Source organism: Colias eurytheme, chromosome 6, assembly GCF_061535395.1.
Source record: "Colias eurytheme isolate Ceu_HAF_F1 chromosome 6, ilColEury1 Martin Lab GWU primary, whole genome shotgun sequence".
Taxonomy (NCBI): Eukaryota; Metazoa; Arthropoda; class Insecta; order Lepidoptera; family Pieridae; genus Colias; species Colias eurytheme.
Genome location: NC_142985.1, coordinates 5,826,330 through 5,853,314, shown reverse-complemented (window position 1 = coordinate 5,853,314; position 26,985 = coordinate 5,826,330). Strand labels below are relative to the sequence as shown.

General features: G+C 31.8%; 4 protein-coding genes and 1 long non-coding RNA gene across 8 annotated transcripts; 4 read left to right on the top strand and 1 right to left on the bottom strand.

Annotated features, from left to right (window-relative positions):
• The first annotated feature begins 8,330 nt into the window (after nucleotides 1-8,330).
• Nucleotides 8,331-9,764, top strand: LOC149907683 (uncharacterized). 2 transcript variants are annotated; one of them, XR_016456799.1, is made up of 5 exons: nucleotides 8,331-8,508; nucleotides 8,801-9,035; nucleotides 9,163-9,234; nucleotides 9,353-9,432; nucleotides 9,537-9,764. It is a non-coding gene; the product is annotated as an uncharacterized LOC149907683 (long non-coding RNA). The 2 variants fall into 2 exon arrangements; XR_016456800.1 differs by lacking the exon at nucleotides 8,331-8,508 and adding an exon at nucleotides 8,538-8,712.
• Nucleotides 9,765-11,699: 1,935 nt separating this feature from the next.
• Nucleotides 11,700-14,200, top strand: Rip11 (Rab11 interacting protein). Its single transcript, XM_090102730.1, has one exon. It carries the CDS (start codon nucleotides 11,840-11,842, stop codon nucleotides 13,265-13,267), a length of 1,428 nt encoding a protein of 475 aa, XP_089958856.1. The 5' UTR covers nucleotides 11,700-11,839; the 3' UTR covers nucleotides 13,268-14,200.
• A 1,080-nt stretch (nucleotides 14,201-15,280) lies between these two features.
• LOC149907681 (protein KRTCAP2 homolog) lies at nucleotides 15,281-16,709 on the bottom strand. The gene is made up of 4 exons (XM_090102729.1): nucleotides 16,601-16,709; nucleotides 16,366-16,520; nucleotides 15,774-15,901; nucleotides 15,281-15,435 (listed from the first exon to the last, which is right to left on the bottom strand). The coding sequence occupies exons 1-4, from the start codon at nucleotides 16,602-16,604 to the stop codon at nucleotides 15,327-15,329; spliced, it is 396 nt and encodes a 131-aa protein (XP_089958855.1). The 5' UTR covers nucleotides 16,605-16,709; the 3' UTR covers nucleotides 15,281-15,326.
• A 2,814-nt stretch (nucleotides 16,710-19,523) lies between these two features.
• Hmgcl (hydroxymethylglutaryl-CoA lyase) lies at nucleotides 19,524-23,584 on the top strand. 3 transcript variants are annotated; one of them, XM_090102726.1, is made up of 6 exons: nucleotides 19,524-19,616; nucleotides 20,389-20,534; nucleotides 20,692-20,815; nucleotides 20,916-21,128; nucleotides 21,257-21,445; nucleotides 23,167-23,584. In XM_090102726.1, exons 1-6 carry the CDS (start codon nucleotides 19,611-19,613, stop codon nucleotides 23,437-23,439), a joined length of 951 nt encoding a protein of 316 aa, XP_089958852.1. In that variant the 5' UTR covers nucleotides 19,524-19,610; the 3' UTR covers nucleotides 23,440-23,584. The 3 variants fall into 3 exon arrangements, with proteins under 3 accessions (XP_089958852.1, XP_089958854.1, XP_089958851.1); XM_090102728.1 differs by lacking the exon at nucleotides 19,524-19,616 and adding an exon at nucleotides 19,901-19,918; XM_090102725.1 differs by lacking the exon at nucleotides 19,524-19,616 and adding an exon at nucleotides 19,982-20,163.
• Nucleotides 23,585-23,724: 140 nt separating this feature from the next.
• On the top strand, nucleotides 23,725-26,678 carry NANS (N-acetylneuraminic acid synthase). Its single transcript, XM_090102724.1, has 5 exons — nucleotides 23,725-24,034; nucleotides 24,667-24,882; nucleotides 25,105-25,452; nucleotides 25,790-25,940; nucleotides 26,266-26,678. Exons 1-5 carry the CDS (start codon nucleotides 23,906-23,908, stop codon nucleotides 26,469-26,471), a joined length of 1,050 nt encoding a protein of 349 aa, XP_089958850.1. The 5' UTR covers nucleotides 23,725-23,905; the 3' UTR covers nucleotides 26,472-26,678.
• Nucleotides 26,679-26,985: the final 307 nt, after the last annotated feature.

The window sequence follows — 26,985 nt, the reverse complement described above, 5'->3', positions numbered from 1 at the left end:
ATGTACAATGGAATTTCTCGGCCAGTTTATTTAAAATATAAATTAAACGTACTCTATTGAGAACATTTAAAAAAATAAGGTAATAAATTACGACTAATGAAAATAAAAAAAATAGTAAGTACAATATCTGTTTATTTAAATATATATGTATTACAATTACATTGTTGTCTACATCAAATATTTAATAGATAATATCATCGTGAAAGCGTTCTATTAGTCGTTTTTAATAGTGTTTTCTACCGGGATATGCTTTGTAGTGATGACGTTTTTCAACTCTTGCATGGTAAATAATTGGCAATCATCATTCTCTTCTATGTAGGTACTTGTATACCTATTTGCTCCATTGCTGCATTATTTTCTTTTCAACATTACTGAGGTGAATTGAATTTTTCAGAAAATTATAACAATCCGAATGATATTTTGCTGCAAGTATCTCTAAGTCGGTTATACCAGAAATCTTTTTCTGGATATCTCGATAATAATCGGTTTTCTGGACGGCCATAAAATTCGTGATGGATTCATTCAAAGTTGAAGTGTTCAGTGTTGATGTATGAAATCTGACTACGCCGGCATTTTTTGGTATGGAGATACTACAAAGACCTCGTCTACTCGAGAGAATGCCGCAATTTGGACGAATTAACCCGGAAATCGAGAGTAGCAGAAGAAACCATTAAAATAATAAAAGGGCATTCAGACGTTTAAAAGATAACTTTTTCCCGTTATGTCGCACTTGCAGTGAGCAACAGGGGGGGGGGGGGGCATTTTGAAAAATTGTAGTTAAACACCTTGTAATTGGTTTAACTAATATTTTTTTGCATTAAAATTTTGCACTTACCACTTTTAGATTTAAATTTTTTGATTGAAACCTTCTGAATAATAAAATGAAATTTTCAGGGTAGCTACCTCATAGATAGAGTAAGGTGAAGGATCTTAAGAGCGCATATTCTATTTAACGCAAGTCAAAAACTCCGCGATCTATTACGATAGATCGCGGCTTGCGCTATCCTTTTACTATGAACAGCATAGGTCCACAGGAGAGCGCCGAGCAACATGTCCTCTCTCTGGAAAGGCTCGCTGCCGACTGATTTTAATCGGGTCACGCGCAGTGTTTTATAGTACTTTAAAAAAAATTGTAGAAAAATAATAGAGGTACCTTAGTTGATTTTTTAAATTTTATCTTATAAGTAAGACATTCTTTTATTGCAATATGTATAAATTATATTCAATAAAGTCAAATATCTTGGTGAAAATAATCATTTTGTCGACTATAATTTCTAAAAAAATTCACATTGTTCGGATTTTAATTTCGTAAGTTGGGAGTCCAAAATAAAAAAACCTTTTAACTAACTATTTTAATAAGGATCTTTGCAGTTAGTTAAAAATAATTGTGTGTTAGATCTGTCAGCAATTTCAGATATTTTTAGCTTCGAAATTGACACTAAAAGTGAAATCAAGTAATCATCGGCTCAGTTATCTTGATGGTATTCAGAAATACTGTATTAATTGAAAAAAACTCTTAGTTAAGAGTTTTTTTCAATTAATACAGTATTTCTGAATACCATCAAGATAACTGAGCCGATGATTACTTGATTTCACTTTTAGTGTCAATTTCGAAGCTAAAAATATCTGAAATTGCTGACAGATCTAACACACAATTATTTTTAACTAACTGCAAAGATCCTTATTAAAATAGTTAGTTAAAAGGTTTTTTTATTTTGGACTCCCAACTTACGAAATTAAAATCCGAACAATGTGAATTTTTTTAGAAATTATAGTCGACAAAATGATTATTTTCACCAAGATATTTGACTTTATTGAATATAATTTATACATATTGCAATAAAAGAATGTCTTACTTATAAGATAAAATTTAAAAAATCAACTAAGGTACCTCTATTATTTTTCTACAATTTTTTTTAAAGTACTATAAAACACTGCGCGTGACCCGATTAAAATCAGTCGGCAGCGAGCCTTTCCAGAGAGAGGACATGTTGCTCGGCGCTCTCCTGTGGACCTATGCTGTTCATAGTAAAAGGATAGCGCAAGCCGCGATCTATCGTAATAGATCGCGGAGTTTTTGACTTGCGTTAAATAGAATATGCGCTCTTAACCTTTAACCAGTGACGTGAAAAATGTATAACACTATACGGGACATGACGTCTGACAGACTACTACCACAGCTACTACTTTCAAAGTAAATTTTAGGCATAAAATGTAATATGTACGTATCAAAATTGTGTTGATATTTAACCATCGGAATGTAATAAAAGACACAAAACTAAATACAATCAGCTTTTATTATAAAATTAAAGAAAAAACAGTCATTAACTCTATCTAGTACTATTCAGCCTTAATTGACTTGAGATCTCCATTATAGCCTTTTAATTGACAAAACACAAGTAACATTTGAAATTTAACATTTTTTACTTAAAATCTAATCAATAAAGAAACGAAAGAACAAAACAGCACTTCTGAAAACAAAAATATAAAAAATTTGACAACCGCTCAACTTTATATAAATCACTGGCAATTTTTGCACAGGGGGCGAGAACATTGCAAGCAAACGGGATTAGAACACCCGACACACGTGTAAATTGTCATTCTGTGTAGTTTAGGTGGATAAACCCTACATGCTCTTCGTTTACCCTGACTTGGCTCATGACTTTGGTCACCTTCTTCGATCATATCATCCCCCAGAACTCGCTTTATCACAAGTCGTAACTCCCTTGGTAATTGACTGCTGATGACACGTCTTTGCATATGTGGTATCACTAGCGAACGGGCTAATGACTTCAAAAAATCACCTCTATCGGCAACCTTAGGTTGATACATGTTGTATAATATATAGGCGTTCATGCCGCTCAAATCAATAATGCGGTAGAATAAAACCATTGGCCACCTTCTCGTTCGGCGGCTGCTGGAATAATTGGAGCACTTTTTATCAGCTTCGTCTACACCACCTTTGGTTGCATTGTAATAAAGAATAATTTCAGGATTTTTAGTATCCTCATCAACTTCGTTGTTGTGATGCATTGAAGACACAAATATCACAGCTCTATTTTTTTTGGGTACGTACGAGCACAGGGTCTTTTCTTTCGTGAAATCGTGAAACGTGATATTTTTTTTCATTGTACCCACATAAGCCAGTGAATTTGTGGCAGACAATTTACGTTTCCTCTGATTTTCCGCCATTTTGCACTGAAAAACAAAAAAATGGTTTAAAAAACATTTGTATGACAACTAGGGACATTTAGCCTGACAGACTCCTTTAGATTTTGTAAGTGTTTTTACTCACGTGTTTTACAACCGACGACAAGTTCGCCTCGTTCCCCGATCGTTTTAGCACTAAAATAGAGGCTACTGAGAAGCGGGGTCGCGGCAGGCGGGGGGAAGTGACCAATTCTGAGAATTTGTAAAACACGCGACGCCTGTGAGACTCCGCGTCACTAGTTAAAGGTTAAGATCCTTCACCTTACTCTATCTATGAGGTAGCTACCCTGAAAATTTCATTTTATTATTCAGAAGGTTTCAATCAAAAAATTTAAATCTAAAAGTGGTAAGTGCAAAATTTTAATGCAAAAAAATATTAGTTAAACCAATTACAAGGTGTTTAACTACAATTTTTCAAAATGCCCCCCCCCCCCCCTGTTGCTCACTGCAAGTGCGACATAACGGGAAAAAGTTATCTTTTAAACGTCTGAATGCCCTTTTATTATTTTAATGGTTTCTTCTGCTACTCTCGATTTCCGGGTTAATTCGTCCAAATTGCGGCATTCTCTCGAGTAGACGAGGTCTTTGTAGTATCTCCATACCAAAAAATGCCGGCGTAGTCAGATTTCATACATCAACACTGAACACTTCAACTTTGAATGAATCCATCACGAATTTTATGGCCGTCCAGAAAACCGATTATTATCGAGATATCCAGAAAAAGATTTCTGGTATAACCGACTTAGAGATACTTGCAGCAAAATATCATTCGGATTGTTATAATTTTCTGAAAAATTCAATTCACCTCAGTAATGTTGAAAAGAAAATAATGCAGCAATGGAGCAAATAGGTATACAAGTACCTACATAGAAGAGAATGATGATTGCCAATTATTTACCATGCAAGAGTTGAAAAACGTCATCACTACAAAGCATATCCCGGTACACTGAGCACAATCTTCCTCAACTGTACATGTCTCACCAGAATGATCTAGACCACATTTGTAACAACGAGGTTTTGATCTACATATGTTTTTTGTATGGCCATATCGGCAACAGTTGAAACATTGAATTGTTGGGAAAATATACAAGTCAACTGGTAAAGCATTGTAACACATAAATATTTTTTGAGGTAGAACTTGACCATCAAATGTTAATATAACAGATTGCGATGGCTTCCAAATATTTGAACCATCAATGTTTACTTTATAATTTATACGCCTAATTTTAATAATTTTCCCACAGCCAGAAGGTACAGTTATATTATCTATAACTTCTTCTGGAGACCAGTCACTAGGAACACCCCTAACTAAACCCATTCTTGTAATATGAAATGTTGGGATTTTAGCTTTAAGTTTATATGTTATAAGATTACTATTATTTAAAAATGCATTAGCATCATAGAAGGTTGAAAACGCAACAGAACATCTATTTCTCCCTATTCTCTTAACACTGCCAGGAACAATGTTTTGAATTTTATTTTTCTTTAAAAAATTCCCAAAAGTTATTGGATGCAATGTGGAGCCATCTCCCACAGAACCTTCAATTCTCTGTACATGGACAATATATGGATATGCATCTGTTTGAATATAATTGGCACGGAAAATATCTGTAGGAGTAGGTGGAATCGAGTTTGATGATTCTGCTACATTATTTAATATAGAGGAAGAAGCATCATTAGCATTGTTTATTTCATTATCAATCATATTCTTTTTACGTCGCCGTTTTCTACTTAATTCAGGATCTATTAGCAAACTATCATTGTTAGTTTCTAAAGTGATATAACTTGCCACAAGAGGACCTGACCGTAAATCTGACTCCTCTGCAAAAGGATCGGGAGGGTCATTCATATTCCCGCCCGAAACTTCTACGAGGATTCTTACATACCAAAAATATAAAAGAAAACTTACCAATATATACACAAAACTATATGAATTTACAAATATATATAATAAATACAAGTAATATTTACAAAATAAACACCTCTGACTACGAAAAAAATAATTAAAATTAAATAAGCTTTAGAAACACTCCCTCCAACTTCGAAGTTTCCCGCGCTTTTTTTTTCACAGTTATTTTTAATGTACATGTACAACTATGATATTATAACATTTGATTTTTTTTTATTATACCTTTTTTTTTATCAACTGGCAATTTAGTTTAGTTTTCTCTAAAAATTTCTGGCAACACTCATGATGATATCGGAACGATTATATCGGACAATGTGAAAGGGCAAATTGTATCCGATATCGGATATCGGCTATCGGCGTCCGATATCCGATATCGGATCGGATAATGTTTAAAACGCTCTCACAAGCAGGAGAAATGGTAAGCATAAGGCAAGTGGCAACACCAGTGCAAACTTAGCACCCCATCTATGGAATTTTGGGTCGAAAATGACCTTGATCGTTAGGTCCCCGTTAGGTCCTTTAAGGTCCACCAATTTTTTCGTTAGGTCCCCTTTAGTTTTTTTTTAAATAATTTTTTAAATTTTAGGTATAAAAAAATTACACTTTAGCACCCCATCCATAGAATTTTGGGTCAAAAATGACCTTAATCTATAGGTCTTCGTTAGGTCCTATAAGGTCCCACAATTTTTTCGTTAGGTCCCCTTTAGTTTTTTTTTAAATATTTTTTTTTTTAATTTTGGGTATAAAAAAATTACACTTTAGCACCTCATCCATATCAAAATTGGCGAATTTTATCAAAATCGTATTCTTTACCGTTAGGTCCGTATAGGTCCATCATTGAAATTGTTAAATTATTTATTTTATTAAAATCTATATATTTATAAGAAAGTCGTGTTAGTTACTCCACTTATAACTCAAGAACGGCTGAACCGATTTAGCTGAAAATTGGCAGGGAGGTAGTTTAGAGCCAGGAGAAGGATATAGGATACTAAATATGTACCACGGGCGAAGCCGGGGCACTAGTTATAAAATAATTGAAACCTGCGCATGCGCCTTAGAGCATTAAGACATGCGCACATCATACATAAACAGCGCGAAATTTAAATTGGTATCGTTTCATTTATTAAATCAATAAATAAATCTATACTAGTCACGTCTGGTTCGAAAGATGAGACTGGCTTTTTATTTCGAAAATTTATTTGGCAACACTTAACAGTTAACTGTCATTAAAACCTGAGTTGTTGATGTGTCAAAGCTTGTCAAAGTGATTTTATTTTCTGCGATTTTAGCTTAGGATTTTAGTGATTTCTAATAATTGAAAACTGAGTTGAAAACATGACGAAAACTTTAAACTATGATTAATAAATTTAAAAAGAAACAATTTGAAAGAGATGTAGTTTTCAAGGAAAAACACACAGTGTGACTTGATATTTTGATACTTTTCATCTTGATTGCATTGCACATTATATGATTTGTTTAATATTATTATTATTATTTTGCATGGATGATACCAGTAATCCAGTTATAAACTATTAAAGCAACAATATAAAATTGAACGATCTGTCCGTTCAAAATGTTTAAAGACACAAAATCAGTATCTCAACGAGATTTCTTCTATGACCGAACCATGTTATTCATGTTGAAGAGCAGTACAAAAAAAACAAGATGGAATAACTGCAGAAATGGAAGAGTTAATGATGTCAGAGATAATGATAGTGATTCTTATTCTTTATTCGCGGCTGAACGCGGCTTTTAGATTTAATATGATTATATTGATTAAACAAAATTTAATTGTATTTTATTATGTTTTTTATTACTTTCACTAGCTGTTCTTTTTTTTATCTGTATCAGATAACTGTACCAGATTACATATATATAATATTATATAGATGAAGAGTTTGTAGAGGTTGTTAATCTCTCAAAAAAACAAAGCTCGTAATAATAAATTAAAGTATCAAAACTTTATTTCCAACTATAACCTAAGTTACCATTAGGTTACCTTAATATGATGATTTTTTGAATTTGCCGCCTTTTCCAGTCTTATCTTTCGTTAGCCGGACTATCACCACAGTATCACCATATTTCCTACAGTATGGCGACGAATGTACTTGTGCAGAGAAACGGAGGGGAACTGGCGGGGGGTCGGGCGACGCGGGCCGCTTAATGCAATCACGCTGAGTTTGCATTAACTATCGCGAAAGGACGACGCAGTCGTATTTTTTGTGTAATAATTTTATTATACATAGGTACTTACATATTCTATTATGGCGCGCAAAAACTGTTCCGTTTACGGATGTAAATCTACATTGAAATCCCAGAAGGAAACAATATTTCAGAAAGATTGTATTAATAATTGTATCTGTTGAATTAAAATCAAAGCTATGTATATGTTGTCCTCATTATTTTCTAATCAGATTGTACATCCCAATGCGAATGCATTACTTCTTAAATGGTATAATATACAATTAAGAACATCCAAAAATAAAGTGTCCACGTAAATAATATTTAGCAGTGCAATATCTGTAATTATATATTTATGAACAAATGATTACATCAGATTTAATAATCGCAATTATTTTGAATGTACATATGAATAAATGATTTCATCATAATATTAATAATCACAATTGTTTTATTTCCCATTTGTTGCAACCCTAGCGTATTTTCGTGTGGCAGCGTAAGTACCTACGCTGGCGGCGGCATCGCGCGACATCAAAGGCGTTTCCTTACTGTAGGAAATAATATTGTAATACTGTGCTATCACTATCATTATTATATTATACATAGTATAAAACAAAGTCGCTTTCTCTGTCCCTATGTCCCTTTGTACGCTTAAATCTTTGAAACTACGCAACGGATTTTGATGCAGTTTCTTTTAATAGATAGAGTGATTCAAGAGGAAGGTTTATATGTATAATAACATCCATTAAATAGTGGAGAAGTACTGCTATTTTTGAGGTTTCTAATGTGATGTCGTAAAAAATTACCAGCCTTACTTATAAAAACTGACTGATCTGTTGCATAAACACCTCTCAGTTAAATAACTCTCAACTCCTTAAACAATGATTAAAATAATCTTAGGTACTTATAAACCTATCTCAGCAGTCTCTCAACTAAGTTACGTCAATATATGTATTTTTTTCTAGTAACATTATCGAAATAAAACCCGCTATTCACGTAAAACTTGACTAAAAATGTACTTTTTGACAAATATGAATGGTAGACTTTATTTTGTATGACGTTTAACTGACAGGATATTGATAACTTTCAAATTTCAAACATTTGTACAGATTTGAGATTTTTGATAAATTCAAATTCAGTTTTAATTTAAAATGAGTTCAATGATCAATAAACGTTCTCGTTCGACGAATTGGAGTGAGGAGGATAAGGTACGTAATGTACACAAGAAATCTAATAGAATGTACTTATTTCCTTACATGTTTTAATGCTTATTAATAAATATATATTGCTCTTTAGAAAGTGCTTCGAAAATAATTAGTGCTCGAGCGAGCACATATTATATTAGAGAATAAGGATACGTCGACTAATACAAATACAGCAAAAAAACTTGCATGGGAAGATGTTTTGTCTTGGTTATTTTAGTTTTACTTATTCTAACAGTTTCTTGTATTTAATAAATTGTTACAGTGTAATAACATTATTATTGTATTTATATTTCAGTTATAATATCATTTCACTCCATAAAAGGGACTTAAGCCAAATACAAAATCAGTGGAGGAATTTGAAGAAAGCTAAGGCTTCGGAACACAAATTTAGAACGGCAAGAAACATGACAGGCGGGGGACCTCCGCCACCAAGTCCTCCGCCTGAAGATCAAGAGCTTATAGCAGCTCTTCCTAATGAGTTTGTGGTTGATAACAATCCTTTCGATAGCGATGCAACACATGGCCAACAGGTTTATATTTTTTACATTTTCTACTGCTATTATTCCTTAATTTGGAATATCCATTAAGGGATAATAGCGCTATGCATATATAGTTTTTTATTGTGAGATTGAGTAATTATATTTTATATATTTATAGGAAGTTACTAAGGAGTCTGCTGATGATACATTGAAATTGAATGAAAATGATGAAAGCACTGCACATGCATAGGTAATCATATTATATAATAATTTGTATAATATTTTTATCAGTTATGTTATACAAAAATATCAGTATTATAAATAAAATTTATATTATTTTAAAATAATTATTATTTTTTTATTTTTAGCCTGAATTGCCAAATTTCTCCACTGAATTGCCACGTATAAATCCTACACATCATATTTTCAAAGCTAAACCAAAAAAAACGTAAGTATGTAATGTTGAAAATAGAATTTCATGAAATTTCCTGTGCTTATTGTTCAGCTGTGATTTATGTGAAATAATGTTTAATGTTTATGTTATTTTTACAGTGGGAAATCAAATTCCAATTACGAGCATCAATTATTCCTCCTTGCAAAAAAAAGCAGGGAGGAATTAATGAAGCAACAACAAGAGTTGCATCTATTAAGAATAGAGCAAGAGAGGGAGCTTCACCTATTAAGAATAGAACAAGAGAGGGAGCTTCACGAGAAGAAGCTCCAAATACTTGCATTAGAGGAGGAATATTTAAAAAAAATAAATTTTGAAAAATAATAAAATATGGTTTTTATTGATTAAAATAAGTTTCAATATAAATGGCCCTGTTTATATTTTCGTCTTCATCTTCTATATTATCAGGGATAGTTGGATCGATTAATAATTGATTTTCAAGGCCTGAAGGATCTAGAAAAATACAAAATAAAGAATTAAAATATGCTTATTTTTTATGTATTGGCATTATTAAATATACTTTGTTTACATATTAGTTTGCACAAATACCTTGATTTAAAATAGACTCATTAAAGAGTATTGCTAAATTGTGCAAAACTGCACAAGCAACAATAGTGGTCTTGATCACTTGCAGAGACCCTCGCATTGTTTCGTTGAGTATGCGGAATCTTTGCTTCCACACCCCAAAGCAACGCTCTACAGTATTCCTCGTTCGTATGTGACTCAGGTTGTACCTTTCTTCTGCCTGTGTCCTTGGTCTTAATATTGGTGTTAGAAGATGCGAAGTACAAGGATACCCGCTATCTCCAATCAGCTTCCCATGAAATTCATTCTCCTCAAACCTCCGCTTTATTGAGCTTTCTCTATATATGCGGGAATCATGTGTACTTCCTCTCCAGTGACACACAATATCGCAGATTTTAAGGTCAGAGTCACATACTACCTGTAATTATTGTCATCAATATTATTATAAATTAGAAACACATAATAGCACACATAACAATGAAAATTTATTACTTTAAATACACTATGATCAAACTAAAATGTTATTGTACAATGTTCATACTTGAGTGTTAATGGAGTAATGTCCCTTCCTATTAACATAGTACTGTCCAGCCTCTCCACTCACTTTGCGTATCTTAATATGAGTGCAATCTATTGCACCAATGATACGCTTCATCCCGCATATTATGGCCTCAAATTTCCTAATTGCTTTGGCTTCCTCGGTTGAGTTCGACGGCATATTAATATAACGCGAACTTTTAGAAGCTAACGCAATAGCAACATTTCGGGACAAACGGGAAAGTGTCTGTTGACTCATTCTGTGAATGTCAGCACAATCTTCTTGGATCTGTAATGTAATAGATCGTTATACAGGCTTTTCTATTGTATATATCCAAAACTAGAGCACAAGTCACATCTACCTCATGCCGGCCCCAATATCGAATAACTGCCATCACTTGCAGTTCCACTGGAATACCGCCCCCTCGAGTGTCCACGCGAAGGTCATCCCGAATCAAATTAATGATTTGTTGCATGTTATTCTTTCCGAATCTATACCTCGACCGTAGTGTGGCCCTGTGGCCGCTACAAAAAATATATTGACACCATAGATTGACACTAATACCAGGTTATTTTAATTCTAGGTTGAAAAGTAGGTTTTTAATAAATAAGCACTCTCAGAACAATAGATTTATTTAATAAATGAAACGATACCATTTTAAATTTCGCGCTGTTTATGTATGATGTGCGCATGCCTTAATGCTCTAAGGCGCATGCGCAGGTTTTTATTATTTTATAATTTTAATAAAATAAATAATTCAACAATTTCAATGATGAGCCCATACGGACCTAACGGTAAAGAATACGATTTTGATAAAATTTGCCAATTTTGCTATGGATGGGGTGCTAAAGTGTAACTTTTTTATACCTAAAATTAAAAAAAAATTATTTAAAAAAAAACTAAAGGGGACCTAACGAAAAAATTGTGGGACCTTATAGGACCTAACGGAGACCTATCGATTGAGGTCATTTTTGACCCAAAATTCTATGGATGGGGTGCTAAAGTGCATTTTTTTTTATACCTAAAATTTAAAAAATTATTTAAAAAAAAACTAAAGGGGACCTAACGAAAAAATTGTGGGACCTTAAAGGACCTAACGGGGACCTAACGATCAAGGTCATTTTCGACCCAAAATTCCATTGATGGGGTGCTAAGTTTGCACTGGTAGTGGCAACCCAGGTGTATGTGATTCATCATTCGCTATGATTGTATTGTGTTGACTGTTGTGTTCTTGTGATAATAAACCTACTGACAGTCTATTTCAAATAAAGTTGTTTTAGAAATAAATTAATTTAATTTAATTAGGCACGAGTGTTCATTTGTGAAATTTTAAAATACATAATGTGGGACCCTACACATGTTCAAGTAACAGTGCAAAGAGCTCGTAACTTACTAATAAAAGGTAAGAACGGTACAAATAACTGTTTTGTTACCATCTCTTTGGGCAAAGAAAAATTTCAAACTTCTGTTAAAATCAAGGCGACTGAAAACGTTGAGTGGTTCGAAGAATGTGAATTGCATATACCTACACAGGGAAATACTGCCGAAATTGTGTTAAAAGTCTATTGCGAAGATTTAATCAAAGACCATTTATTGGGTCAAATTTCGATTCCGTTAAAGGACCTAGATGTCTATGAACGTGCGAGAAACCGATGGTATCCCCTACGGGGAAAGCCTGGAAAGGAAGATAAGAACAGAGGTGAATTGGAAGTTAAAGTAGCATTCGTTGTTAAAGAAGGCAGTTTGAAAGATCTTTCAAAAAAAGATAAACACAAATCTTCATTATCAAGTCTCGCTCAGAATGTTGGAGGTAGTCTTATGAGCATTGGAAGTATTGAAAAACGAAAAAGTATAAAAAAATTAGCAAAAAATTTGGGTTCCAAAATGAATCTTACTAAAAAGGATAAGAAAAACGATTCATCTTCTCTGGGTGGTAGTGTTGGTAACCTAAGAAGTTCTATGTTATCTACACCAGACACTTCCACACCTAAAAGATCCTCAGGAGAAGCCGATCCTGGAGTTATAAGTGAAGATGAGGATGAATTTGCATTTGATGATCTGTCCCATAAAAGTTCAGGCAGTTCACTAAATGTGCAAACTTCATACATGCCACGCATAGCCAAATATACACCTTCCCCAGTTAATGCTTCACTTGAAAATTTAGGAGGAGGAGAATTTCTGCGAAGATCTACAAGCAGTACATTAGCAACAACAGAAAAGTCTACCCCTCTCAAACCTGTTCGTCTCAGTCTCGACACATTCACTCCTCCACAGTTGCCTGTTCAGGGCCTAGACAAAAATGATGAATGGTCTCAAAAATTAGTACCCCGCAAATCCATGAGTCAATTGGCAATCGATAGGGAAAAGTCATCAAGTCTTGAGAGGAACAAAAAATTAGACAGTCCTAATTCATTGAAAGAAAAGCCAAGCCCTAAGTTTTTCAAAAAGTTTGGAAACAATAATAAACCTAAAAAATTGCTAGAGGAACGTATCATTGTTGGTGAGGAAAATATAGTGGAAGAAGACACTATTAATCCTGCATACAATAACATCCCTAAGACAATCTTGCAACAATTTGAAGGGATGCCACGTGAGGATTTGATAGTATTAATTTATAATTTGCAAAAGGATGTTGAATCAGAAAAAAAGAAAAACAAGGATCTTGAGAATTATTTGGATGATTTATTGCTGAGAGTAATGGAAACAACACCAAGAATTTTACAAAATCCATATGTTCGCAATAACAGTATGCATATAAGAAATAAGTAATACATAAATCATAAATAGTTTAAATCATTGTTGGGAGTAAGTTTTTCAACACAGAAAATGAGACATTTTTGAAGAAAATTATTGAGTGAACAATTATGAGTATTACCAACAATGATAAATAAAATTTCAAATACTTAATACAATATACATATATGTTACGTTCTTGTTAAATAAGAATATTATATATGTAGTTTTATGATTTATCTAAAAAATTAATTCATTACAATATTGCGTCCGAAACAGTGCCTTAAAGATTTTATAATTCTGTGATAAAATTCACATTCAGGGATTACTTATCAGTTAAATCTTTATTTACACAAATATTGTTATATGATTCTCTGTTATTGTTTTAGTATGTATAATAAGGTATTCTATTGGTCTATGATAATATCACTGTTATTAAACAACAGTTATTGTTATTTAGATAGTATTGTTTATATAATTAATAAGCATATTTTCTTCTTTGAAGGTATTGTTTGCGTGCCAAAATCAGTCATCTACTAAAATTAAAAATAAAGGCCATATCAAACTGATTATAAGATTGTACAATCTATTTGCTTCAAATTTACACTGTCATATTGGAAATCTTTTTGATGATTTGTGATAATTATAATATTTTGATATATTTTAATTATACATACTACAAAAAATCTTTTAAATTTTTCAAGAGGCATCAGGCATAAAGCATCTAATGAAAGTAAAGTATTATTATTGTTAAGGTGAAATAAATATATTTTAAAATCTATTCAGGTAAAATGGTAATTTAATTGTGCTGTTTCTTTTTTTCCTTATAAATTGACAAAAATTCACTAATTGTAAGGCAATTTATTTATTATTAGCCATGTATGGTTAGTTACTTTTTAACAAAAATATTTTATTATTTTAAATTAAAACTTGTCAATTTATAAGCTAAAAAAAATAAGTATAAAAAATTTACCAATAGGTAAAAATGTACATTTTGGAAATAAAAACTGTACCATAACTTAATTCATTGGCTTATATCATCATATTTTCCCATTGAGATAATATTACTACGTATGGAGGAGACACCACGAACAAAATCTGTGCGCCATTTTTTTGCTCTAACTAAGTTTTAAAAATTATTATTTAGTTAGGTAGGTACTTAACGATGAAAGTTATTCCTTTGCACTTTTCCGTATTATTTGTATTATTTGTGCAATATCGTAACACACACGAAGGCATGTTTGATGCGTTTCACTTTAAAACCATTAAAAAATACCTCTCAACATACGTCACATGACGTATGTTGAGTGGAACATAAGTGATGTAGGCGGTGTCGTCTCCATATTAATATTATCTCAATGTATTTTCCACTTTTAAAATTATGCTACTGCTCCTCCAGTATAACTCTAATAATTTGTATTTTATTATAGACACAAAAGATTGATATATATTCAGAATCCCAATGTCATATTAGGTATATACAAAAATATTAAATACTAAAACCATATTTGAAAATAAGTGCAAATATACTTGGGTACATTCCCTTGTGCAATAAGATTAGTTTTAAGGGATACTTATAAGAATATTATAACAATTATTGTCTTGTGCAAATATATTTATTACTAATGTTAATTAAATACTTATAAAGATGAATGGTAGCTAAGTAAACACATGTAGTGAACTCTCTACACTAACATTCATCTTTATTGATATTTTAAATGATTTACTCATTAACTACCTTATTAATTATTAAGTTGATTTAATTTCACAGTTGTGAATATGCTTTATTTCAAATTATTGCTTTTTAGTATATTCTTTAAAGCATAACTAATGTTAAAACTTTAACTATAATCATTATAGCATACCCATTATCATTTATGTTGAAGTATCAGGAGATACTGTATTCTCTTTTTATTAGAACTATCTAAAAAGCTTAAGAGAATATTAAGTTCTACCTGATAAAATGTATAGTAACTTCATTCATATAATAGTGGAAAAAAGGAATGTGTGCTTTCTATTGTTGTAAAATTTGAATGATTAAAATAAACATTTTTTTTAACCAAATACTTTATTTATATATCATGTAAAGTACATATTACTTATGACGACGGCTTTTAACTTGCACAGTAGGTTGAACTGATGTTGCATAGGTCTTCTGTGATAACTTATTCATGTAGTAAATAGTCATGAGAGAAAAAATCAAACTGAAAAAAGTAGAAAAAAATAATATTAATATTTAAAACAAAACATGTCAATTGTGATAGGTATTTGGTTTTTAAATTAAGGTAGCTTAGTTTTTGTAAGAGATTACAAATAATGATCCAAATGATAACATTAATTCTGGAATAATACTAATTTTGTATAAATTAGTATGGTTATTGGGTGGAAGCTAGTACTTAAATAATGTTTTCATAATTAATTAAGAGTTCAAAAACATTTCACACATTATTATGCAAAGCTTGTAACTTCATAAAATATAAACAGAAAAGATCGAAAGGAAGTTTTTTCATCAAAACAATTAGTATAAAAACTAAAAACTTACCAAGTTGTAAAACAAATTCGGTGAACCATTCCTGCTGCTATTAAAGATATAGCCATGGACAAAATAATCTCTGGTAATTTCAATTGAAAGTTTTTTCCAAACAATGTGGCTTCTAGATTTCCTACTGCCTGTAGTTTTGTTTAGGAAAAAATGTTGCTTAATAAGTAGACATTAATACAAATCCATTTATATAATAACTAGCTGTGTTCGAGGTTTAACTCGCATTGCTCCGCTCCTGTTGGTCTTAGCATGATGATACATAGTCTATAGCTTTCCTCGATAAATGGTATCTAACACCCAAAGAATTTTTCAAATCGGACCAGTAGTTCCTGAGATTAGCGCGTTCAAACAAACAAACTCTTCAGCTTTATAATATTAGTATAGAACTTGATATATAATATGTATGAGTATCCTATTAGTCTTGAAACTTCTGAAGATTGTTGTTTACCAAAGAATTTTATAATTGTTTTAATTTTTATTCCATGCTTATTAAAAATTATAAAATGTAGAGAGATGTATAATGATGTGTGTGTAACATGTTATCTATTAAGTCTAAAAAGTTTTACTTCATCACTTATATTGTAAAGGATACGGTTACGAAGAACATGAACATCAACGAGCCAAGATAACCTCCAAATATGATTGTAATTGGAGACTTTACCAAAATGGGTTTGTACATTTGCATTCCAGAAAATATTAAAAGTGTTAATATCGATGATAATACAAAGGACGTGGCACTGTTGACAGCTGAAATGAGATAAAAATTAATCACAATTGTACATAAGATGTACATCATAATAATTATACATTTCATTCGATTTACTTACCCATTTTTTATTATTTTCCTTCAATAGTTATTAGCTTTAATACAATTTACAGAGGATATTTCTAAAACAAGACGCCGGCGGCCGGCTATTATTTTGTTGGTTCAGTTGACATGCTCTTTCAAAAATTAGACCATTTACAAACTGTCACAGCAAACTGTCAAATTGAGATGTACGTCAGCTTGATATTTTTTTTTAGGATTTTATGGCCTGGCTACGAGTCTTTGCGTCAGCTTGATCTCCAGTAGTGAGTAGCAATAAATTATTAAAATAAGAATAATTTTCAGAAGAGTCTTGATCAACTAATTGTATACTAGCAAATTTCTTTAGCTTTGGTCTTAATAAAATATGTAATTGTATGACGGACGCGCACGACGCGACATGAACCTCAGCAAGATAGAGGTACTCAATCGTCTCAATCTCTTCCATAATGTTCCATAATTCACTGCGCTACAGTCTTGCTACAGTAATGTATAGTTTAAAATATCCAGTACTTAATATATTGTGTTTATAGTACGCTTTCGATTTCGAACTTTACTTGGTTGTTTGTATGTTTCCGAATTCCGACTTCTATTTTGACCTATTTTTTAGATTCATTTCAAACGTTTTAAATAGTAAATACAATGATATTTTATGTATAGATACGTTATATACTCACAATATATCAAAAAAAAATGCTTCATATGCAGTGTCAGGCACACACAAATACAAGTTTCATTTTACTTAATTTATTACATTGACAGACTGTATTTAAGAGAGATGGCTCTAATAAAATGATATAAACAAAAAAGACAAAGATAGTTTGTCACTTCCGCGCAGGTGTAAGCAAAAGTCATAAGAATTCACCAATTAAATATAAATAAACAAATAGTTGCCATGGCAATTGGCATAGACTAACGACACAGAAGGTTCAATGTTATAGATGTTACAGTTCCTGCACAAGTAAACAAATGTGACAATTTCATTTACTATTTAATTATTATTATGATGTTGTATTAAAATGAAAAAACTTTTTTGGAGATATAATTGTATTAAGTATTTATTACTAGCTGTGGTGTTCGTTTTCGGTCATCATCATTTCACCCGATAAACACCCACTGCTGAGCATAGTCCTCCTTGTAGAATTCCATAAGGACCGATGACTTGACGCTATTCGTTTCAAGGCAGTTCCCGAAACCCGTACAAGGTCATCACTCCAACTTGTAGGATATAATAATAGTGGTGCCTAGATGAAAAAAAAGGATGAAATAAAAGAAAGGATGAAGTATAAGCCTTTTTTATCTAAAACACAAATAAAATTTATGTTCAATAGCTATTTACAGAAAAGCAAATAGCATTTTTTGTCAGTAGCGATAATCTTTTCTTTAATGTATACGTATATTCAACATCATTTTTGCAAACAAACATTTTTGCCATCACGATTTCATTGTATATAATAAAAAGATATATTTGTTAATTACATGCACTGTGTGGATTGTTGTGAAATGGTCAAGTATTTACCCAAATCTAAATTGATAAAATAACCGTTCTATTTTCAATAATCGTATCTACATGATAATCTTTGAACACAGTGTACGCTAGCTTTGTCACACTAGTGATTGAAGCAATGTTTTATCCCTTTCATTATTACAATACAAGTGTCAAGCATGTGTCATTCATAAAGAATTGTAAATTGTTATTTTTACTCATAAACTGTAACAGCCGTACAAATAAACGAGTTATAGCATTTTATGCAAAGAATAAACTAAGAATAAGGAAAAATCATACAAATAAACACGAAATAAATGTAACCTAGTATAACTTCGTAATAAGTATTCATACTAATGCTATTCCGTCCTTATTACGGCTACCACCCTAGTATAAGTCTGACATAACCGAGTTATAACATATCTTTTAGTACATTGTGCTGTGTTTTACAAGTTTTAGAAGCAATTTTCAATCTAAATTTGAGATAATAGCAATGAGAGTAATACGGGAAGGAGAAAAAGTTGAGCAAATTAATAATTTCATTACGTACCTATTGAAATGGAAAATTTTGTATGAAATGTCAAAATATACGAAATTATGAAAAACCCTTTTGATATTTATAATGATTTATTTATTTACAACATGCGCCAAACCATACATACATAAAACTTATTTCTAAACTTATCACAATAATACACACTTTCATTGAAAATATAAATCTTCTAAGCCTGGAGTTGTATGTTTTGAGTACCAGTTATTTGGCAACTCTCTATCTCAAGGTGGGTTTATCTTCTGTTCTCCAGATATTGGATAGCGTTATCTATCATTTGCTTGCATATTTAATGATATATTTAAATTATTTGCAATAAATATTTAAAAAATAAATAAACAGAACATCGTATGATGAAACTTCACAACAAATTCGACGAAGTCAAACGAGCGTCAGCAAAATGACAGCACCAAGGCTTAACCGTAGACAATTTCAATGTTTTTCATAATTTTGTGAATGAATTGCGACGTTGCCGCTTTGCGCCTATTGCATAGCGTGAGCATAGTTATATCGACGTTATTCCAAATTTATTTGTAAGAAATTATGACATCCTTATTCTTTATTTATTCTTATCATATCTATGCATTGCATAAGGTTTGAATAAGCAAGTTTTTATTTGTACGGCTGTAATAATTTAATATATTTTCCTGTGATATGATATTCCTTTATCTTTTTGCACGAATACGTGCACTTTCTGAACACACAGGAAGGCATTTTCGACAGCTTTAATGTACCTATCGGCACATGCGCTCACTGGGACCGTCACAATCTGACTGATTTTTGACTGATTGCATTGGTCCCAAATAGGACCAATTCACGGAATCAGTTTTGGTGCGTTGATGACGTATCTACCTCTTGTTTCTATATATAATATCATTGAGTAAATATATCAACATAGCACATAGCAAGTAATACAGTATGAGTAATATCAAGTATAATATATTTTGACGTCACAATATTGGACGATAAGTTGATCCTATTTTTACAGTATAAATTATGAAGGTAGGTATATAAATAGATAAACAGATTTATACCTACATAATAAGACAAGACAAATTTCTTCAACTATGTAGTTCTAATTGCTATAGCATTAAGGTTTATTTTTCTTAGTTGGAGCAGAGCAGCAACAGATAACAATTAACATTCATCATATTACATTCATAATAGGAAACATGGTTATAAAAATAAATTATAACATGACGATTAATGAATTAATAACTACATGAATAACTTCATTTGTTATGATTGAATAATATAAATACCTATAGTTAGGTCTCTAGTCTCTACAAGAAATACGAACAAAAGTAGGTATTCTCATCAGTAAAATAATATGTATATTCATTCATATAATTATTATTCATGATAGCGCGTAGTAGCTACCTAGTTATGTTATTTGTTTTTTCTTTATCAAAATGTCAAATATACGATGATAAAATAAGTAACAAATATTAAATGTTTCACAGACAGTGAGCCTACCAGTGTTTCAATAATGCGTTTTGATAAAAATCTATTAGTACAATTGTGCAAAGTATCTGGCACTCGCTCTATAGTAAGTAATTATCCATTAAATGTATTGTATTAAATTGAAATTAAAATATAAGTGTAAATTATGTTTATTTGCAGTTCAGTTATTTTGTGATGTGGGTCCAAAGGTATAAGGTCCATATTCAGTACAATTCTTTCTTGTTCATCATAAGGTCTCTTTTTGTTTGACTTAGTAAATTTTATAGAAGTCGACTGCTTCACCTATAATTTTTATTTTATTTATTAATAGGGCAGTGCTGTACCGGAAATAAGAATTTATGAAGTAGGGCCAAGAGATGGTCTTCAAAACGAATCGAAATTTGTGCCAACAGATATTAAAGTGGAACTTATTCATAAATTGGCTAATGCTGGCCTGAAAAATATTGAATCAGCAAGGTATGTACATACTTATTATGTTTAAACCTTTCTACAATTAATAATAATTAAAATTCTCTTCATTCTTTTTTTAAATTAACTCCAAAAAATATAAATGTTTGCAACTTTGTAATCACTAAAAGCTGCAAATTCTTAATGTTATGTATTTTTCTTTTAGTTTTGTTAGTCCAAAATGGGTTAAACAAATGAGTGATGGTGTGGATGTGATGAAAAATATTAAAAGAGAACCTGATGTGAACTATCCTGTTCTTATTCCTAACTTAAAAGGATATGAAACTGCTGTGAGATTATATACAAATAAGATATTTGTTTTGAATACTTATAAAAGGTTACAAAATTATTATGTTTAAAATATAATATTATGTTATTTCATATGTTTAGAAAAAATGCAACATACAAGAAATAGCCATCTTTCCCGCTGGCTCTGAAGCATTCTCACAGAAAAACTTGAACTGTTCTGTGGCAGACGGGCTGAAACGTTTTAAAGAAGTTGCAGAACAAGCCATCAAAGACGGAATCCGAGTTAGGGGTTACATATCATGTGTATTAGGCTGTCCTTATGAGGGTCCAATAAGTCCAAAGGCAATAGCAAAAGTATGTACAAATAGCTAATATTTTTAATAATATTATTAATTTATTTATATTCTAATATTTGTAATTTTTTATACTTTATCAAGCTTTTTTTTGTAGTAGCTATGATATTTTTTTGTCTTTTTGTTAAGATAACTGAAGAAGTACTTGATATGGGATGCTATGAAGTGTCTCTAGGGGACACCATAGGAGTGGGTACTGCTGGCTCGGTGCGGCGGATGATGAAAGAAGTCTTACATGTGACAACACCAGATAAGATTGCCCTTCACTTCCACGACACTTATGGCCAGGGTTTATCAAATTTAGTGGCTGGTCTTGAGGTAATTTGATTTTGCAATAGTACCACATATTGTAACTAGTCTGTGTATCTACGCGTTTTCTTCATGATGCCGAGGGAAATTTTTACAGGAGCCTTTTTGATTTAAAAATAGTTGTCCATATTTAAACTTGGCACAATTTAAAAAAATATATTAGGTATATTTTTTATAATATAGACACCACAGAATATAGATGATATGTTTCAAAAATGTAGATACCATAATAATTTAATTTTTGTTTCAATATTTATAGACCCCAGTAAAATATAAATTGTCCCTACAATGTGTGCCTGTGAATCTGAAATCAAATTTAATGTTAACTTATTTTTTTTAAGGCATTGACAATATTGGTACATCTTAGCTATCATTGCACCTTTACATATTACATTAGCATATTATTAGCACTAATAATATCTAGTTATTGGATAGCTATATCTGGATGAATAAAAAGTTAAGTGCGTGACGGTCCACGCGCAGTTCTGTATAGTTTTTCAAGTGAAACTTTTTTATGCGCGTTAAATTTCGTCTTCGGCAATACCATCAAGTCATGGAGTAAGGAGACGATTTTGGTATCTTTGAATCTTGCCAAAGATGTTTCACTTATGACACACACACGCACTCGCTCGGCACAAACGATCTTTTTTTAATTACATGAGACTAATTTTTCGACCATCCCTGTTTTCAAAAATTACGTGATATTTGTGAAGACATCGGCATCGTAAACTTCCTTATAATATACATACAGGTATTTGATACAGTAGGTAGTTGATGAAAATTATACTCCACACTATAGGGAAGATAAAAAAAATAATTATCACCTCCACTTGACATGTAGGGCCTAGGGGAGATAATCTAAAAAATGTTCTTCTACTTAGGTACTTTTCGGGTTGACTAACGTATATACCTACTCGTGTCAAATTACAAATTTCTATATATGTAGTACTAGCGGTCCGCCCTGGCTTCGCCCGTGGTACATATGAAAAATAGATGTTGGCCGATTCTCAGACTTACCCGATATGCACAGAAAATTTCATGAGAATCGGTCTACCCGTTTCGGAGGAGTACTAACATTGTGACACGAGAATTTTATATATAAGAAGATGTACCTATATACGATTTGTACGAATAATTAAAGCGCGGTCAGACAGACGGACATAGCGAACATTTTTAACAACAATCTTATCTATTGTCTTCTCCTGAAGATAACACAGATATTTACCTCATTATTTTATGGATTAGAAAATAGTCGTATGTACCTAAGTAAGTGTTTTTTTTTTTCAATTTCTTACATATGCATTGCAATTTTTTTATAATTTTTATTGCTTAAAAATAAGCGGTTGGCTAAATTGTTGTTTATTCTTTTAAAAGGTCAAGGGTGAATGATATAAAATGTTTACATAATTATGTGGGTCTATAAATGTTGTATAGGTACTAGTTAAAACTAAAGTATTCTAGAATACTTGACACGAGATACCTATGTAAGTACTTGTTTATGTTCAGATAAATATCGTTGAAAGGACATACTTAAGTCACTGATAAAAATATACACCCAATTGCTTATCAGAGAACATTATTTATTTAGCAATATAATTCAGAAAATGTTGACAATAACATTGAACGGGAAAATGTTTCTATTTCATTCTTGATTAAAATACGTAAACACACCCACTAGTGCGGTGCCGCTTACGTCATTGTGATATTATTAACATTACAAATTTTTGCAGTTTGGCATCAGGACTGTGGATTCTTCTGTCTCGGGTCTGGGCGGGTGCCCGTACGCCCGAGGGGCCAGCGGGAATCTCGCTACCGAAGATCTTGTTTATTTCTTATACGGCTTGGGAGTCAACACAAACATTGACCTAGTAAAGTTGGTGGAGGCGGGCCGCTTCATATCTAACTTCCTCGCAAAACCGACCGAGTCCAAAGTAAATCGAGCAATAGGGGATCGATTTAAAAATAATCACGATATCGTTGCGATTGCTTCATGTACGACATAGATAAAAGCCAATTATAATTCCAATATTTATTAAGAGTCGAAGAGTAATTACAATAAATTTATATGCAAAAACGTCGTTAATAAATACAGGCTATCAGCTATTGTTAGCAAATGATGCACAATAAAACGTTATTTTACATATTCAAGCGTGTTTTATTTTATACATAGGTACTTAGTATTTGTAATATGTACCTACTTATATCGATGTGGTCATAAACGGCGTTCAGCATACTGGTTTTTATCAATTATCATGCGGAGTGGGTACCATGACGGGGCAACGCGCACTAGTGCGGCGGGCGCGCACCGGGCTGCCCGCTTTTATATTGAATTGACCTTATTTACTCAATCAAAACTTTAACGAAAGGTCGATAAACCTTTCCTATACAATTTGTGACTCTCAGTTCATTATTAATACTCCAAGAATTGTCGTTTGTAAACTATTCCATGGGACAGTGGCCGCTACAAAGATGGTTGAAGTGAAAATAACAGGCGATATTAAAGTTGGAGGCAACAATCCTTGTTTTATCATCGCCGAAGTTGGACAAAATCATCAAGGTGACATTGAAATAGCGAAAAAGCTAATAAAGGCTGCCAAGGTAAGTTCCGAACTCCTAAAAAATATGAGACAATAAAGTTAAATCTTTGTTTTGTAGAAGGAAGTGTAGTTTGTAGAAATAACAGGAGGTGTTTTGCAATGAAGATTGAAGGCCTACAAGTATATAATCAATGCTATGTTAGCTAATAGACAGTTTAAACCAAACTAGTTCCTGATTTTTATTTTTTCTTTTGCCATTATAAACTCTTGAATATCTTATCTTTTTTCGATAACTGGTGGTTTGGTTCACTTACTTACCTATACATACACGAATACCTACTTATACGTACCTACACACCCCAATCAATAATATTTTTATCATTAATGTACTTGCTCCTCTTTGTTTTACTATCTAGACTAGATTATTTTTCGCATTTTATATGTTATGCAATTATTTATTATCAGTAGGTATTTTCGATTAAAATCTAGTTGTTATTTCAAATCTTCACTTTTATCAGTTATCTATATTTTACGAAACTAGGTATAAATATTGGTTCGGTATCCAACAAAAATATTTAATATCTGATAATAAATGTATAACAATACCTAGTAACCTAACTACATCTTAATTTAACCTAATAAATAATTTTTTTGTTATTTTTTGTAAAAAGGCGAATGGTATGTGATTCACAGGATGCTGGAGCCAGTTGCGTCAAATTTCAAAAGACATGTCTCAAAGAAAAGTTCACCAAAAAGTACCTTGAACGATCATATGATAATCCAAACTCTTGGGGAAAAACTTATGGAGATCACAAAAGGCATTTAGAATTTTCAGAAGCTCAGTATAGGGAACTCTTTAAATATGCACATGAAGTTGGAATTCCCTTTACCGCATCGGCTATGGATATGGTAAGACTTTTCATATCTGAAGGGCACTTTATTGTATAAGTTTGTAAACAAAGAGTAAATGAACAATTTACGATAAATAATGAGCACGCTCATTATTTATTGTTTGATATTTTTCCGCACATATGTTTTCTGTTTCTTCGAAAACAACCCGAGCACTATATTTAGACAAGTTCTGTATAAAAATATTATTAGTGACTTTTACACGACCTTTGCATTTTTCAGGTATCATTCGATTTTCTGGTCAATCTAAAAGTGCCGTTTATAAAAATCGGATCCGGAGACTCAAATAATTTATTGTTTTTGAAATATGCGGCGTCTAAGAAAATTCCACTTATAATATCGACAGGAATGGTAGACAAATCCGCTGTGAAAACAATTTATGATATTATATCGGCAGAACACAAACAATTTTGCTTGTTGCACTGTATATCGGCGTATCCCGTGCCTTTCGAAGACTGCAATTTAACCGTCTTACAAGATTACAAGAATACATTTGATGTCCCTGTGGGATATTCTGGTCAAGAGGTGGGAACTGCAGTGGCATTGGCAGCAGTCGCTTTGGGAGCAAAGGTAACATTTTTTAATTGTACCTTCTATAATATAAGATAAGATGCAACAAAATTGAATTAAAATGTATTCATAGAGATCAGAAACATAATTATGGAATATACGTTTATTGATGCGCAAATGTTATGATTGGAGGTGCTAAAGGAAGTCATATAATATCATAACGATTTTCATATGTTTTATTGTAATATGTATTGGCAATTTGACTACCTGATAGATTTCGAGAGCCACTTTTTAAAAGGAAAAGAAAACGCAGTATCAAATTAATTTGCTAAAGTTCATTTACTTTCTGACTCTTCTGATAACATTCGCTTTTATCAATACATTATTTGCGTTACAGGTCCTAGAGAAACATATAACATTGGATAAGAGTATGAAGGGTACAGACCATGTCTGTTCTTTGACTCCAACCGAGTTCAAACAACTAGTGCGAGACGTCCGCGTTATTGAGGCGTCTTTGGGAACTCCTATTAAGAAAGTCGTAACATCTGGTTAGTATTCTTAACAGTGATAATATAGTTAAAAACATATTATAATATTCGATGATAAAAATATAAATAAATTTTTGGGTCTTTTTTTGTATCATCACATTTCATCCATATTTGTTTCGTGGATGATTTTTATTTTTTTAGAGAAAAAAAAACTTAAGTACCTAACTACTAAAACAAAAACATAAGTGTACCTGATGGACTGGTACTTATTAATTAACGTCTTAACTAACGTGTGCATGTATACCAAACATGTAACTTGACCATATTGATGTAGTTGCATGTAACCAAATGACTTTGCTAAAAACTATTACTTGTTTATTTTCAGAAATACCCTGTATCGATAAACTCCAAAAGTCGCTCGTCATGGGTTGCACCAAAAACAAAGGAGAGATAATTTATCCTGGAGATGTAAAGATCAAAGTTGCCGAACCTAAAGGTCTGAATGCTTTGCACTTTGAGGAAGTTATTTACAAGACTCTCGTTTATGATAAGAAAGAAGATGAACCACTTAATGAGGGTGATTTCTGTTGAAAGTATACCGATTTGAATACTTATATTTTGATGGCTGCTCAATGACAAAAATGCATGCTCATAAAATATAATTATAATCTTACCAATAAAAAAAAAAGTAACAAAAACGTATATTTTTAAGTTAACCACAAATAATCTAGTAATTGTAACTATGATAAGTTTATATTTGTTATGTATTAAAGTAAATATAATACTCGGCCGTTATAACTGATGTTTTATTTATCTTCATTAATGCTAAATGTATAATATTTTTTAATCGTTAGATATATCCAATCAAAAATCCAATGTAACATCATTTCTGATATAAACTTATATCGAAGGAACCGTAGTACTAGTTAATAATAGGATGGAAGTCTATAAATACATGAAATGGTGTGAAGAACACTTCACAAATAAAAATTATTATATTGGCAAAAGTTTTCCATGTCTCTCTTGACGTCAACCTTCATTCACGACCACGTGATCATTGTAAAATTAAACTATTGACGTTAACCTCACATTACTCCAATTCCAT

Excerpts from the sequence above, each read along its gene's own strand:
- Rip11 (XM_090102730.1), top strand. The coding sequence starts at position 11,840 with ATGTGGGACCCTACACATGTTCAAGTAACAGTGCAAAGAGCTCGTAAC.
- Hmgcl (XM_090102725.1), top strand. The coding sequence starts at position 20,104 with ATGCGTTTTGATAAAAATCTATTAGTACAATTGTGCAAAGTATCTGGC. Across the intron at positions 20,816-20,915 it reads TAAAAGGATATGAAACTGCT|AAAAAATGCAACATACAAGA; the intron begins GTGAGATTATAT and ends TCATATGTTTAG. Across the intron at positions 21,446-23,166 it reads ATTTAGTGGCTGGTCTTGAG|TTTGGCATCAGGACTGTGGA; the intron begins GTAATTTGATTT and ends AAATTTTTGCAG.
- LOC149907681 (XM_090102729.1), bottom strand. Across the intron at positions 15,902-16,365 it reads TGTTCATGTTCTTCGTAACC|GCAGTAGGAAATCTAGAAGC; the intron begins GTATCCTTTACA and ends ACAAAACTACAG. Across the intron at positions 15,436-15,773 it reads CGAATTTGTTTTACAACTTG|TTTGATTTTTTCTCTCATGA; the intron begins GTAAGTTTTTAG and ends TACTTTTTTCAG.
- NANS (XM_090102724.1), top strand. The coding sequence starts at position 23,906 with ATGGTTGAAGTGAAAATAACAGGCGATATTAAAGTTGGAGGCAACAAT. Across the intron at positions 25,453-25,789 it reads CAGTCGCTTTGGGAGCAAAG|GTCCTAGAGAAACATATAAC; the intron begins GTAACATTTTTT and ends TTTGCGTTACAG. Across the intron at positions 25,941-26,265 it reads TAAGAAAGTCGTAACATCTG|AAATACCCTGTATCGATAAA; the intron begins GTTAGTATTCTT and ends GTTTATTTTCAG.